Source organism: Anabrus simplex, chromosome 1, assembly GCF_040414725.1.
Source record: "Anabrus simplex isolate iqAnaSimp1 chromosome 1, ASM4041472v1, whole genome shotgun sequence".
Lineage (NCBI taxonomy): Eukaryota > Metazoa > Arthropoda > Insecta > Orthoptera > Tettigoniidae > Anabrus > Anabrus simplex.
Genome location: NC_090265.1, coordinates 1,095,124,237 through 1,095,140,812, shown reverse-complemented (window position 1 = coordinate 1,095,140,812; position 16,576 = coordinate 1,095,124,237). Strand labels below are relative to the sequence as shown.

The 16,576-nt window shown below is 37.1% G+C and overlaps 1 protein-coding gene across 5 annotated transcripts in view; it reads left to right on the top strand.

Annotated features, from left to right (window-relative positions):
* The window catches only part of LOC136858036 (methionyl-tRNA formyltransferase, mitochondrial), an 89,302-nt gene that overhangs the window by 32,727 nt on the left and 39,999 nt on the right, over nt 1-16,576 (top strand). For 2 of the 5 annotated variants that reach the window (XM_067137258.2, XM_067137262.2), the window contains exon 2: nt 9,965-10,165. The exons of 1 other annotated variant lie outside the window; for it this stretch is intronic. In XM_067137258.2, coding sequence (XP_066993359.2) covers nt 9,965-10,165 — 201 coding nt within the window. The remainder of the gene's footprint in view (nt 1-9,964; nt 10,166-16,576) is intronic. 2 more of the 5 variants (XM_067137260.2, XM_067137261.2) reach the window with 1 other exon arrangement.

The window sequence follows — 16,576 nt, the reverse complement described above, 5'->3', positions numbered from 1 at the left end:
CACCTTTAAAGGTACAAACTTACTTTCAAATTCCTCAACAATTGCTTTAAACCCATCTCAGAGTCTGTTTACATTTTTATTTACTGTTTTCCACCGATCATAGTTACATTGTAAAAACTCCCTCATGCCTGTTTTATCAGCCATATGGTACTGCCTAATAGTCCTAATTTTAATACCTTCCTTTCTTTCACATTTATTTTTAACTACCACAAAAACACCTTCATGATCACTAATACCATCTATTACTTTGGTTTCTCTCTATAGAGCTCATCTGATTTTACCAGCACCACATCCAGAATATTCTTCCCTCTGCTTGGTTCGATCACTTTCTGAATCAGATGTCCTTCCCATATTAACTTATTTGCCATTTGTTGGTCATGATTCCTGCCATTCGCATTGCCTATCAGTTGACATTTGGTAAATTGAGATCACCCGCTACAATCACATTCCTTTCCTTATCATATCCCACATAGCTGATTATCTTTGTCAAAGGCTAGGAAGGGTCCACCTATTCAATACTATTAGTTTGTATATTGTTTTATAACACTGGGACTAGTTTCGACCCCATATATATTGAGTCATCTTCAGCCATGCTCCAATTGGAAGACATAAGCGCACACATAAGCAATAATGATATAAATACTGATGTGGCACAATTTATAGTCTTAATTTAAACCATTGATGAAGTCTGAATAACATGTGTTGTTGTTTGAGTCATCAGTCCATAGACTGGTTTGATGCAGCGCTCCATGCCACCCTATCCTGTGCTAACCTTTTCATTTCTACGTAACTATTGCATCCTACATCTGCTCTAATCTACTTGTCATATTCATACCTTGGTCTACCCCTACCGTTCTTATCACCTACACTTCCTTCAAAAACCAACTGAACAAGTCCTGGGTGTCTTAAGATGTGTCCTATCATTCTATCTCTTCTTCTTGTCAAATTTAGCCAAATCGATCTCCTCTCACCAATTCGATTCAGTATCTCTTCATTCGTGATTCGATCTATCCATCTCACCTTCAGCATTCTTCTGTAACACCACATTTCAAAAGCTTGTATTCTCTTTCTTTCTGAGCTAGTTATCGTCCATGTTTCACTTCCATACAATGCCATGCTCCACACGAAAGTCTTCAAAAACATCTTTCTAATTCTGATATCAATGTTTGAAGTGAGCAAATTTCTTTTCTTAAGAAAGCTCTTCCTGGCTTGTGCTAGTCTGCATTTTATGTCCTCCTTACTTCTGCCATTGTTAGTTATTTTACTACCCAAGTAACAATATTCATCTACTTCCTTTAAGACTTCATTTCCCAATCTAATATTTCCTACATCACCTGCCTTCGTTCGACTGCACTCCATTACTTTTGTTTTGGACTTATTTATTTTCATCTTGTACTCCTTACCCAAGACTTCATCCATACCATTCAGCAACTTCTCGAGATCTTCTGCAGTCTCAGATAAAATAACAATATCATCGGCAAATCTCAAGGTTTTGATTTCCTCTCCTTGGTCTGTGATTCCCTTTCCAAATTTCTCTTTGATTTCCTTTACTGCCCGTTAGCTGCCTCTGTGGATCAGCGGTAGAGTGTCGGCCTCCGGATCCCAAGATAGCGGGTTCAAACCCGGCAGAGGTAGTCGGATTTTTGAAGGGCGGAAAAAAGTCCATTCGACACTCCATGTTGTACAATGTCGGCATGTGAAAGATCTCTGGTGACACATTTGGTGTTTACCCGACAAAATTAATTAAATCTCAGCCATAGACGCCCAAGAGAGTTTCGGTTTACTCTGTCTGCCATCTAGTGGGGGCCTAGAGTAAAACGGAACGTCGAAATTGACGAGCAGACAGCCAGATGGCGTCAAATTGAAATGTCTGCACACGGTAGCTGAGGCCATACGATAATTATTATTATTATTACTGCCCGTTCTATGTAAACATTGAAAAGGAGAGGGGACAAACTGCAGCCTTGCCTCACTCCTTTCTGGATTGCTGCTTCTTTTTCAAAGCCCTCGATTCTTATCACTGTAGACTGATTCTTATACAGATTGTAGATAATTCTTCGTTTTCGGTATCTGATCCCTATCATCTTGAGAGTCATAAATAGCTTGGTCCAATCAACATAATCGAATGCCTTTTCTAGATCTATGATTGCCATGTACGTGGGCTTGTCCTTCTTGATTCGATCCTCTAAGATCAGACGTAAAGTCAGGATTGCTTCACGTGTTCCTACATTTCTTCTGAAGCCAAATTGATCTTCTCCCAACTCAGCATCAACTTGTTTTTCCATTCTTCTGTAAATAATATGTGTTAAAATTTTGCAGGCATGAGATACTAAACTAATGGTGCAGTAGTTTTCACACCTGTCATCACCGGTTTTCTTGGGAATAGGTATAACAACATTCTGCCGAAAATCAGATGGGTCTTCTCCTGTCTCATACATCTTGCACACTAAATGAAATAATCTTGCCATGCTGGTTTCTCCTAAGGGAGTCAGTAATTCAGAGGGAATGTCTTCAATTCCAGGTGCCTTGTTCCTATTTAGGTCACTCACAGCTCAGTCAAACTCTGACCTCAAAATTGGGTCTCCCATTTCATCATCATCAACAGCCTCTTCATGTTCCAGAACAAAATTATCTACATCTTTACCTTGATACAACTGTTGGGTATGCTCCTGCCATCTTTCTGCTTTGTCTTCTTTCCCTAGAAGTGGCTTTCCATCTGAGCTCTTAATATTCATACACCTAGATTTCCTTTCTCCAAAGGTTTCCTTGATTTTCCTGTATGCAGCATCTACCTTTCCCAGGACCATACAGCCTTCGACATCCTTGCACTTCTCCTTCAGCCATTCTTCCTTAGCTACCTTGCACTTTCTATCCACTTCATTCTTTAATCGCCTTTATTCCTTTCTGCCCTCTTCATTTCTAGCATTCTTGTATTTTCGTCGTTCATCAATCAGGTCTAGTATCTCCTGAGTTATCCACTGATTCTTAGTTGATCTTTTCTTCCTTCCTAACATTTCTTCAGCAGCCATACTGACTTCATTTTTCATGACTCTCCACTCTTCCTCTATAGTGTTTCCTTCAGCCTTTTCATTTAGTCCTTTTGCAACATGTTCCTTGAAACAATCCCTCACACTCTTTTCTTTCAACTTGTGTAGATCCCATCTTTTTGCATTCTTTCCTTTCTTCAATTTCTTCAACTTCAGATAGCATTTCATGACCAACAAGTTGTGGTCAGAGTCCACGTCTGCTCCTGGGAAAGTTTTGCAATCCAACACCTGGTTTCTGAATCTCTGCCTAATCATAATGAAGTCTATTTGATACCTTCCAGTGTCTCCAGGTCTTGTCCACGTATACAGCTGTCGTTTGTGGTGTTTGAACCAAGTATTGGCAAGGACTAAATTATGATCAATGCAGAATTCAACCAGCCGACTTCCTCTTTCATTCCTTTGTCCCAATCCAAATTCTCCTACTGTACTACCTTCTCTTCCTTGGCCTACCACTGCATTCCAGTCTCCCATCAAAATTAGATTCTCGTCACCTTTTACATATTGTATTAAATCTTCTATCTTCTCATATATTCTTTCGATTTCTTCATCATCCGCTGAACTGGTAGGCATATAGACCTGCACTATTGTGGTGGGCATTGGTTTGGTGTCTATCTTGACGACAATAATTCTTTCACTATGCTGGTCGTAGTAGCTTACCCGCTGCCCTATTTTCTTAATCATTATTAAACCAACTCCTGCATTTCCCCTGTTTGATTTTGTGTTGATAATTCGGTAGTCGCCTGACCAAAAATCTTGTTCTTCCTGCCAACGTACTTCACTTATACCAACTACATTTAACTTTAGCCTATCCATCTCCCTTTTCAGATTCTCTAACCTACCACAACGATTCAAACTTCTAACATTCCACGCTCCGACTCGCAGAATGTCGGTATCCATCTTCCTGATGATCGCTCCCTCTCGTGTAGTCCCCACCCGGAGATCCAATGGGGGACTAGTTTACCTCCGGAATATTTTACCCGGGAGGAAGCCATCATCAGTACATCATTCATACAGAGAGAGCTGCATGTCCTCGGGAGGTAGTTATGGCTGTAGTTTCCCGTTGCTTTCAGCCGTGTAGCAGTATCAACACAGCTAAGCCATGTTGAGTATTATTACAAGGCCGTATCAGTCAATCATCTAGACTGCCGCTCTTGCAACTACCGAAAGGCTGCTATCCCCCTTTCGATGAACCATTTGTTAGTCTGGTCTCTCAGCAGATCCCATCCGATATGGTTGCACCTGCGGCTCGCATCTCGGCTATCTGCATCATTGGGACACGCAAGCCTCCCCACTGCGGCAAGGTCACATGTTTTGCAGAGGAGGCTGAATAACATATCTACACTTTAAACTAAATAACACATCATAAATGTTGTGGTTGATGGCAAACTATTTTGTCGTTTCTACAGCAGCCATTGTTTTTGAGTTGATCTGATAGTTGGTATCCTTTTCTGTGTAAACACCATTGATGAAGTCTGAATAACATATCATTTACCAACAGAATGGTTTGGCCATGGAATCGCCAGTTTCAGGGATATTGGCAGAAATTTATTTAGATAATTTAGAATACACAAAGATCTTAAACAAACCCGTATATAATAATATCTGCTACTGGGCTCTCTATGTGGACAATGTTCTGGCTATATTAAATCAAGACCTTGGCAATGCGGCCAATACCCTATCCAGTTTAAATGCCCTAGACCCGCATGTTAATTTTACACTGGAATCAAAATCCCAACAGAATCTAAATTATTTAGATTTAAGTATTACTAGAAACCCCAACCGACTATCTTATCATATATTTAGAAAACCAACTCAAACCGTTAGAACAATCCAAAATGATTCTCTCCATCCCCATTCCCATAAAAAAGCAGCATACTATAGTATGGTAAATAGAGCATTCACCATCCCCCTATCTATAAGAGACCTTCAAAATGAACTAAATGTTATACGATCAGTAGCTAAATCAAACGGTTATAATGCACAATTTATCAATAAAATCATCAACACAACTAAAAGCCATCAAATTTTCACTTTAAACTGAGAATCAGTAGACAAAAAAACATATTCCTCCTTCACATTCAATAATATAAACATATACCAAATTACTAATATTTTCAAGAAGCATAACCAACAAATAGCTTTTAAAACAAATTATAACAATTTAACCAATTTCTTTAACACACATACTGTCAATCACACTAATAAGTTTTCTCAATCAGGTGTCTACAAACTGCAATGTAATAATTGTGAATGTATGTATATTGGGGCAAACAGGATGTAATTTTTCAATAAGATACATGGAACATGTCAATGCTTCAAGATACAATCGTTTCTCTGCCATGACACAGCACATGAAAGACTCAAAACATAATTTTACATCAATTGACCAAGATCTAAGCATTTTAAAAGTAGATAAGAAAGGCACCATGCTCAACATATTGGAGAATTGTTACATTCATTTAGAACAATACTTTAACCCTAACCATAATATTAATGAAATTAATGAAAAATCTAATATTCTATTCAATATTATCATTCCTATATACACAAAGTATAAGTGGAAAAAAAAACACGTTAAGTCCACCAATCAGTTCAAATCTACCTACTCAACCCCCACCCGCCCCTCCTCACACATCCTTCCTCCAATCCCTGCCATCATAAGCTATACTCCTGCTCCCTCTCAACAATCAGTCTGGTGTTGGTATCCGCACGTAACTTAAGAACAACATAGGGGTGAGTCTCATATGGCTATACATATTTATCTTGATCATCTTGCTTCCCTTATATTCTCAGTTATTTACTTCAAATTATTTTCTTTTCAGACATTCACCTCCAAATAAATTAAACAATAGATCACTACATTGATAAGGAAAACCTATTCAAAGTATGAATATTCCCCTTAAAGCTACATAAGTCTTGACCCATATTACTATTGAACTAAAATGAATATCAGTCAAGTTGCTCATCTACACAGAAAAGGATACCAACTCCCAGATCAACTCAAAAACAATGGCTGCTGTAGAAACGACAAAATAGTTCGCCATCAACCACAACCCTATTGATGTGTTATTTAGTTTAAAGTGTGGATATGTTATTCGGAGTTCATCAATGGTTTAAATTATATCAGTGTTTACACAGAAAAGGATACCAACTCCCAGATCAACTCCAAAACAATGGCTGCTGTAGAAACGACAAAATAGTTCGTCATCAACCACATTTTTTATGTGTTGTTTAGTTTAAAGTGTAGATGTGTTATTCAGACTTCATCAATGGTTGAAATTAAGACTATAAATTGTGTTATATCAGTATTTATATCATTATTGGTTATGTGTGTGCTTATGTCTTCCAATTGCAGCATGGCTGAAGATGACCCAATATATATGAGGTCGAAACTAGTCCCAGTGTTATAAAACAATATACAAACTAATAGTATTGAATAGGTGGACGCTTCCTACCCTTTGTTAGTGATCAATTGCCAATACGGACCATAATGAAATTCATAGCTTATGAGCTGATTATCTTATCAAATAATTCTGAATCAGCATCAGCGCTACCCTCTCCCGGTCTGTACACTCCAAAGACATCAAGTTGCCTATTACCTTTAGAGATGAGCCTTACACCTAGAATTTCATGTTTGTCATCTTTAACTTTTTCGTAGCTTACAAATTCTTCTTTCACCAGAATGAACACTCCCCCTCCTACCATTCTTATCCTATCTGTACAATACATACTCCAGTTCCGTGAGAAAATTTCGGCATCCAGTATATAATTTCCCAACCATGATTCAACTCCTGTTATAATATCTGGTACTCAATTCTATTCCTTTTTTTTTTACAATACTTCTACAGTTCAGCACTAACATTTTTATGTCATTCCTAGTTGACTTCCAGTTCCCTGTTCCCTTATCACCGCTCCCTAGGCCACCCCGTTTCCCTGAATGTACCTCCCTTCTAAACAAATTTCCTAACTTATATGTACCACTGTGGTTTAAGTGAAGGTCATCTGAGTGCAGATCCCTATCTCCTAACCACCCATTAGGATCTAGAAATCTCACTCCCAGTTTCCCACATACCCATTCCATAGTCTTATTTAAATCCCATTTTAAGTCTTATTTTAACTTCTTCCTGCATACATTGACCAGTTCAACTCAGTTTATGGATGTATTTGCGATGACTAAACAGACCAATCCTGGCATAAAACATACACCCACACAAATCACACTGAATGGATGCAGGAGGGCAGGATTGTAATTGACGGAGTTTTCTTGCTTGTCGCTTGGCCTCTTGATGTCTGCGGCGTTCTCTTTCAAACAAGTTGACAGCGGTGGATGTAGTGCTCCGCTGTAGTGAACGGTCCACAGCACATTCTTCCCATGTTTGTATATTTATATCAGTTGTCTTTATGATGTGTTTCATCTGGTTCTTAAAACGCTTAAGAGGGGCTCCATGAGGTCTACTGCCGGAGCAAAGTTCACCATAAAGAATTTGGTAGGGAAGGCTGGTTCACCCACACGGTGAACATGGCCTAACCATCTCAGTTGATGAGCGATGACTGTTGCCTCAATGCTATTTAGCTGCACTTTGTCGAGAACTACCGTGTTGGTCACATAGTCGTCCCACTTAATATTCAAGATGTATCTCATTTTCTGTTGGTGGAAGCGCTCGAGGTTTTTGATATAATGGCGATAGAGTGTCCAAGTTTCACAGCCATACAGCAGCGTGGAAATGGCTACGGCTTTGTACACGATGAGTTTGGTATGCAGTTTTAAGTTGTTATTCATGAAGACTCTGTGCATTAACCGTCCAAATGCTGCATGAGCAGCCCCAGTTCTTTTATCAACATCTTGTTCGCAGGTACACCGTTTAGACAAGATGCTTCCAAGATATGAAAAGTGATCAACTTGTTCCAGTGTTGTGTCTAAGATGGAGATACTGAACTCAGGAAGAGTAAATCCTGGGGCAGGTTGTGCAAGTACCGTACCTTCGTTTTTCTCGCATTAATGGCAAGACCAAAGCGATCACATGCAGTTTTAAAGCAGTTGACTGACTGTTGTAGTTCTGCAGGTGTTAGAGCAGGAGATGCGGTGTCATCGGCATACTGCACTTCTGTTACGTGGGTAACCAGAGTATGTCTTTGTGAGCAAAGTCTTGCCAGATTGGAAAGACCTCCATCAAAACAAAATTTAATCTCCATGCCTTAGTTGTTTGCAGAAGCAAGCACACAGCCTTGTTTCAATCCATGGTTGATTGGGAACGAATCTGACACTGAGTTACCATGAAGAACCTGTCCAGACGTGCCATCATGAAGAGCTTGAACCAATTCCACATAATGTTCAGGACCTCCAAAACGTCTCAATACTTTCCACATAGCAGATTTTGGTACTGAATCAAAGGCTTTTTTCAGATCATAGAAAACTAAATACAGAGGCGGCTGCTGTTCTCTGCATTTTTCCTGGAGTTGTCTAGCACAGAAGATCATATTTGTTGTGCTAAATCCTCTCTGAGATAACTTGGAGCCAGTTTAATAGAATTCTTGCGAGAATTTCACCTGCATTTGACAAAAGCAATATACCACGGTAGTTCCCACATACACTACGATCGCCTTTCTTAAAGATGGTGATGATGGTAGTTGTCAGGTACTTCTCGAGTTTCCCAAATCAAGAGGATGAGTGTGAAAACTCTAGTCTTCAAGGATATACCTCCATTTTGTATCAGTTCCAGAGGGATGTTATCAGGACCAGGGGCCTTTCTTGGTTTTAGTTGATTGAGTGCTTTGGTGAAGTCTCTGTGTGTGGATGGAGCCAACCATGGTTGTTGGGGCTGCTGAGGGACATTACGAAGTAAGACCTCAGCGACATTGGGGACACGATATAAAAGCGCAGAGAAAAGTTCCTTCCAACGCCTTAAACTTTCTCCATTATCAGTTAAAATGATGGAGTTGTCAGTAGTCTTCAGTGACCCCGATGAAGATCGAATTGGACCATATATCTCCTTTATGCCAGCATAGAAGTTTTGCAGGTCATGGGCATCAGATTGTCTTTGCAGTTCTTCAGCTTTTTGTTGTATTTACACAGTGACATAAAATCTGTGCAGACTCGTGCATGGAAGGATCAGCATCAAATTTTGTATAACTTTTCCTGTGCTATGGTCTTTTGTAATTAAATATAGTCTTGTCTTACTTAGACATTAGATTATCAACTATAATAATATTAATAATAATAAAAATAATATCTTACTTCTTAATATGCACTTGTCCAGTGAAGACTTTACCAATAAATTTGCATAGTTCTATTATATTAGGAAAGCAGCAATATGAAGTGACTGTTAGTCTCACTCTCAAAGCATAGATGTGCACCCTTCTCTTGGCAAACAGCTTCTGTGTATTATCTTGCCAAGAAATAAATATCTATGATAATGGTGTTCCTTCCTTTCAGTCATGCTTGTTCTTGAGGGTTTAGAATATTCAGCTGATAACATTTTGTATCAGGAAGAGTAGGCTACACTACCTAGCTGAAAATCCTGACTCGGAATAGGAATGCTGTGGCTTTTGAAATTACTATAGTTGATCCTTCTTGATCCAAATTGACTTCATAAATGCACACATTTGCATACAGTTAGATCATCAGTTTCTCCAGTCAATTAAAAACTATTGCTTGAAGGATATTATGGTACCTTCAAACCCATGCTTTATAATGGTTATTTTGTCAAATCTTATGATAATGCAAAAGAATTACATGAAACTAGTCAAATGTAAAATGATTTGTATTATTAATCTCAATATTTAGTGCATTTGAAATTTTGTATAGCATAGAGCAGTCTTGAAATACATTTTGCCTGAAATTTCTGTACCTACAGGTTATGTTCTCTATTTGTTGAAGTACAGTATTTCATTACTCATGTTTCATACATTTTGTCTAGCTCAGAAGGTGAACTTGTGAGCCGTCTGGACGTTGTTACTTCATTGAAAGCAAATGTGAATCCTGTGAGGAAATTTGCAGAGGAACACAATTTGAATGTCCATGGTTGGCCACCTGCAGTTAAAATGGGAGAGTTTGATATTGGAATTGTTGTGTCATTTGGGCACCTTATTCCTGAAAATCTGATTGCTACTTTTCCTTTGTAAGTATTGTGTTAGAGGATAATTTATTAGGGGCCAGTTTCATCAACCACTGTTAAAAATCCGGCAACGAAGCATTAATTAACACCTTGTTAAGATTTTAATGTGGCGTTATGGAAATCGCGTTTCACAGAACACTTCACCGAGCTTGTTAACTAAAGTGGCGTTAATGTCAACAGTCAAGTCTGCAGTATATAGCGTTAACATTATTTCACTTTTCTGAACAGTGCCGGACATAATGTTATTCACTTGTCACCTTTCTCCTATACTCTTTTTGCGTGGAATAAGAGGTTCCATTTGAAATAACCTGTATGAGAACCTAAAAAAAAGTTGCAAAAAAAAAAAGTATTTGAAAAAAAGAGTTGGAGCAGAAGTGGTATTTTATTCCAGCACTTAAATAGATGACTTCGAAGATTATTGCATTAATTGGCAACGAAGTTGAGCCCGTTCGTAATGATGTCGACTTGTGATGCAGAATGTCACGAAGGTTTTCAATCTAAATTTTATTAACTGGGCAGATCATTAATAACTACAGTAGTACAATCATATTAGAAATTAGGCCTACCAGTTCATACATGGTGTAGGCTACATGTGATTATGATCGCCCTTCCTTTGAATTTGTATTTCAATTCAATGTTTCTTACTTATGGATAAGTTAATGGATTATTAGTTTAAGCACCTATCTCTCTTCTATTGTGTACAATACTAATATCTCTCATAACAATCTGAATGACCCCGTTGCATAATATCTCAGTGCAGTGAGGAATTGCTGCATTGGAAACAGGGGTAAATTTTGTCCTGTACGGTATTCTAACCTCTCTTCTATTTCTTCAAGTACTTTCCTCAGAACAGATATAGATAACCTATACCAGTCCAAAAACTGCATTTCTGTTAGTTCTAGTATGTCATTTCTTCTCTGTAAAACTTCCTGTCTCTCAGCACTTTGAAGGTAATCTACATAGAGCACCTGGAGCACCAAACACAAAATCTCTTCCAGCCACGGCATTAACGTTAAGCAGCTTAACAGGATAAAATTTCTTCGTTAAATTAACAGAGGTTTAACAGCACATTAGCATTAATAAAGGTTGATTAAACAGCATCCATTAAAACAGTTTAATGTGTCGTTAAATCCTTAACAGAGTTTGATGAAACCAGCCCTAGATCATGTAAAATTGTAGGACGAGTAATCAGTCTTGCTGGGAAAGAAAAAAAATAGAGAGGAAGACTATTTAGATACTTAGGCTGGAATGTAAATTAAACATACATAGATGAGTGAAAAATCTTTGGTGATCAAAATTATGCATTCACCATTGTAAACACTTGCATTGCAGAATAAATACTACTTGGATGCTTCCATAAAATCTATGTGTGTGAAGTGTGAGAGTTCATTGTGTCTTTCATGCCTTTATCTAGGTAAATCACTTTTCATCTTTATTGTTTCCTTACCAGCTTGATTATTATAGTACATGTATACTTTATGCTTTATGTAAATGTATTCACCCTTTTTGGGCTAGAAGCCTCTCTGCACTACTTCACCATCATTCTCTTGTAACTTGCAATGTTGATCCATTAGAATACACTAGCCAACATGATTTTGCAGTAAAATTGAAAATACATAATTCTTATGGAAATCGCTGCCCTGATTCTGAAAATGATGCCATTTTTTTCCTATCACGTCTAGTTTTGATGCAATTCGGTGTTTTAGTATTTGCATGAATTCGTAAGATGTAATGTTGAGAGATGTTCTCGCGCAACTTTTTTTAGAATACAATTATGTGATTTGATTTGTTATTGTTTGCATTTTATTATAGGTTTATTTCTGTCTAAATTTTCATTTTGTAGTTGGGGATTTCCTGGTAAATTCATAACAAACTCCCCCAGATACACAGTAGACCGCGAGGTATGTAGAATTGAAGATAAAACAGTTGAGAGTTTGTCTTTAGACCACTTGAATAATCAGACATGTTAAAAGCCCCAGCCCTTATGCATTGTTTATGATGGACTGATAAAGCAGTTTCCTTTCAAAGATAACAGTCCGAAAGTATTATACTCAAGAAGATGAACTTGTATTTGGTACGGATGTTTCAAATCTTCTACGTCGATTGGGAGAGAAAGAGTATGGTCCTAGTAACTGGCGTGTTTTTATTGACTCTTCCAAAATAAGTTTAAAGGCTGTTTTGCTTCATAATACAAATGTTCTAGCATCCGTCCACTTGCACACTCCACAAATATGTCTGAAACATACGAGCCTTAAAGTTGGTGCTTGAAAAAATTAAATATCATGAGCATGGGTGGCAAATTTGCGGTGATTTGAAGATCATTGGATTGTTGCTGGGACAACAAAAAGGCTATACAAAATTTCCCTGTTTCCTATGCGAATGGGATAGCAGGGCACGGGATAAACATTGGGATACAGTGAATTGGACAGAATGGAAACAACTACAACCAGAATCCAAACATGTCTTGAATGTAAGTCTTATTGACCGTGAAAAAATTCTACTTCCACCCTTGCACATCAAATTTGGATTGATGAAACTGTATGTCGAGGCATAAGATGAAAGTAGCCTATGCTTCCAATATTTATCCACTAAATTTCCCTCATTGTTAGATGCAAAAATCAAAGAAGGCGTATTTGATGGACCACAGATTCGTAAACAGATGAAGGATAAAATTTTCACAGACATGATGACCAAAATTGAGAAAGAGGCATGGCATGCATTCAAAGATGTAGTGACTAAATTCCTTGGCAACATTAAGGACCCTCAATACAAAGAAATTGTAAGGAAAATGTTGGTAAAGTTTAAGGAACTCGGTTGTAATATGAGCCTTAAGCTTCATTTCTTAGCTTCGCATCTGGATTATTTCCCTCTAAATTTAGGAGCTGTCAGTGAAGAACAAGGTGAAAGGTTTCACCAGGATCTCAAAGATGCAGAACGACGCTATCAGGGACATTGGGATGTGAATATGATGGCCAATTACTGTTGGTCGATTGCACGAGATGACCCTTCTAGAGATCATTCAAGAACTCCAAAAACCCGGAAGTTCCATGGCAAACGGGGAAAGACGGAGGTGTGAATCTAACCTGTACATAATGTAACAAAACTATGTATGTTTAACCATGTAATTTTTATTCAAGGTACGATTATATTAATTTAAAAGCAACTGTACAGTCGAAACTAAATAGGCGCTTTATGCTTCAGTTTCACGAATTTCAATATACATTAAAAATATAATACATACTATCTACTTGCTTACAAAGTTTCATTTATGTGTATTCAATGCATGAAAAATATGATTACGTTTTGCAAGCCGAAATTTACATTAATACATCAAATGTAATCAATATTAAGTATCAACAATTTTACGTAAGAACAAAATAATATTTTGTAAAATTGTCAACAAACCAGACGTGATTCGCCAAAACTAATTTTTTCCCCGAATTCTGCGTTAAGTAATTCATAAAACCCACCTAGTTTTGTTTTTACCGCACAAAAAAAGTTTTATTTTGCAGGCTAGTGATATCTTTCATTAGATAGTCCATTCAAGAAATAAATGGAGATGGCCAAACATTAATTGCTTTTCTCTGCAGTGTATTTGTAACTCGTACGTTTCCAACATACCATTATTAAGAGGGCATCAGGTTCTTCTCAGGTTATCACAGTATTTGCCTGAGTAACTTCATACAAGAGAACTTCACAACAGTGTGCATGCATATCTTGAATGAAATACATCAAAAAAGTTTTCCATGACCTTAGACCAAAAGTTCCTGTCTCTTAAAAAAAAAAAAAAAAAAAAAAAAAAAAGAAAAAGAAAAAAGGTAGATACAGAGTTACCATATTAGTGATATTTATTGCCCAACAAAACAACAAATGAGAGCCTCTACAACAATACAGTTTTGCTTTCTTATTTGAGTTACTGAATACAGCCCACACCAGTACCTTTAAAACCAGGTAATACGTCCCCGTGCATTGCTGCATACCTGACTTCATCTTGGCATACTGTCCACTTGGTCCAAATTGTCGTATTCCACAAGGCAGATATGGAGTAGATCTTGCAGAGTGGTTGGTGAGTCATGATGTCCTTCATTAATTTATCCCAGACATGTTCAATATGGTTCATGTCCGGCAAATACAGTGGCACTCTAGTCGAGCGATATCGTGATCATGAAGGACGTCATTAATGAGAACTGCACAATGGATGCGCATATTATTGAACATTTCAAGCACATAAGTGTATCCGAAACTGATCTGAAAATATCTGATTCAGACTTGGTAGTGCTGATGTATGTTACTGGTTATTGCTGTTATTCTATTTTAAAGATGCTTAAGTGTCAAAACTGTTCTGAATTTTTAGTACTGTATAAGAAATTGGTACGTGGCAAAGAGCATGATTTAATCACAGAGTTAGATAGGGGACGATTAAACTATCCCCAGGAATTGCTAGTAACTTCGGCCGTACAGGGTAACTTCGGCCACTGACGAATAACAACACTTATTTTCTCCTGCCTCCTAAACTGAAAAAGATAAACCACTTGCAACAACTGAAATGCACGTACGATAGAATGCTCTATCAACACTCGGTAGTCCAAAAAACATTGGTGGGCTCATTTTTGAGTCAATCCATTTTTTTCGCAGCCCCGACTATTGTCTTGTCTGGTAACAGCAGAAAACAAACTGTTCTCTAGCCCCAGCATTCCATTCTCCATTCCAATGGTTTATGGGGTCCAAATGTAAGTACATCTGGTAACTGATCAACCTAATTTGATGCATTTTATTCAAATAGGTTCTTCAGGGAATAGTTTTGTGATGAAAGTTGTCCACTTCCAGGGTAACTTCGGCCATGCCAAGAACGTACAGGAAAACATTACACAGCCGCGAGTTTTGTAATTACGAGCCTGTTTACTTCAAGAATGCTTTAGAAGAGATTAATAAAGCCACAATAACAATAAACGGAGAAGTTTATCCCGACAGGGAGGAGAAAGATGGTTCCTATTTTCAATGATAAATAGACGGAAATCAGTTGGCATGGACGAGGCGCAATTAAGAACTTGATTTACGACCCAGATATTTTCTAATTTAGAAGACAGTGTATTATGAGAACAGTCTATAAGATTGCTTCTTTTCCGATCCTCTTTTCCCTCCATACTATTGAGCTTTGTGATTTTCGTACTTTTTATTTATCATCTTTCGTACCATTACGAATAATTACGCAATGCAACACGTAATTTGTAATATCATACAATGCTTGTATGCTTAGGCTAAATAAAATAGTTTCTTCTTTGTGAAAAGTGTAAATTTGATCACTATACTTCTGTTTCACCACAAATCATTTAAATTTGATTGTAATTGTTGATACTGGGCTTTTTGCAGGTTTTTAAAAAACATTCACAGTGGTCGAAGTAACACTACATCGAAGAAAACTTCGTTTTAAGAGATATTTTTATGGCGGCCGAAGTTACCCCAAAACATGGGGTGACTCCGGCCACTTTTTCGATAATTATAATTCATTACTGAATAACCATTTGAATTATGTTCATATTTAGAAATGAAGAACAAACATGGCAGAACTTATATTATATTTTTCAGAAAATTAGAGGGAATATTTCACATTTTAATTTTAAAAATATACGAGAAAGTGGCCGAAGTTACCCCGTTTTACGCTACATATGTATTCATGCAGAAGCTGTTAGGTGAGAACAGTGAAACCTTTTTTAAATTAAAGAATCAAAGGCCAACAGCTTTGAAACTGATATCTGAATTAATCTGGTCCATTGATGAATTTGTTATGTATCAATTTTTTACACAGCATGAATGTAAGGAGGTTTAGGGAAAAATGATATGGATTTGTATTATCATCTTGATGAACAATTGTAGTAAAATGGTGAACAGTGACAAATCTGTCCAGACGAAAAATACTGGTAAAAGAAAGTTGAGTACTCTTATCAACAAAACAAGCCTATTGTTATCAGAAAGAATCTAATTTTTCACACTGTTGCTTAAAAGCTCCTGCACTTAATCATTGTAAATAAAATGTTCATATTACTAGATTTTCAAAATAATTTTAGGTTTGTGGGCTTATTATACTTTGTTCAGTGATAAAGTAATATTTCATGGTATCTTTTATAAGCATAGAGCTATTAGGTTGTAGATACTTCATTATACAGTATTTTTTTGAAAATTAATAATAATTATAATTATCATAATTATCTGTTGTAGTCTCATTATTGTGAAGAATAATACTGATGGTAATATTTTCATGAAAATAAATTGCATTTAGTTCAATACTAAGTTGTAAATATTGGAAACACTGTGCTAATAAGATTAAAATGTGAAATTAATGAGCCAAAGTACTGTTTCCAATTTTACATTTTGGATTTTACTGAAATTTGACATAATGTAGGCTAATAATATGTG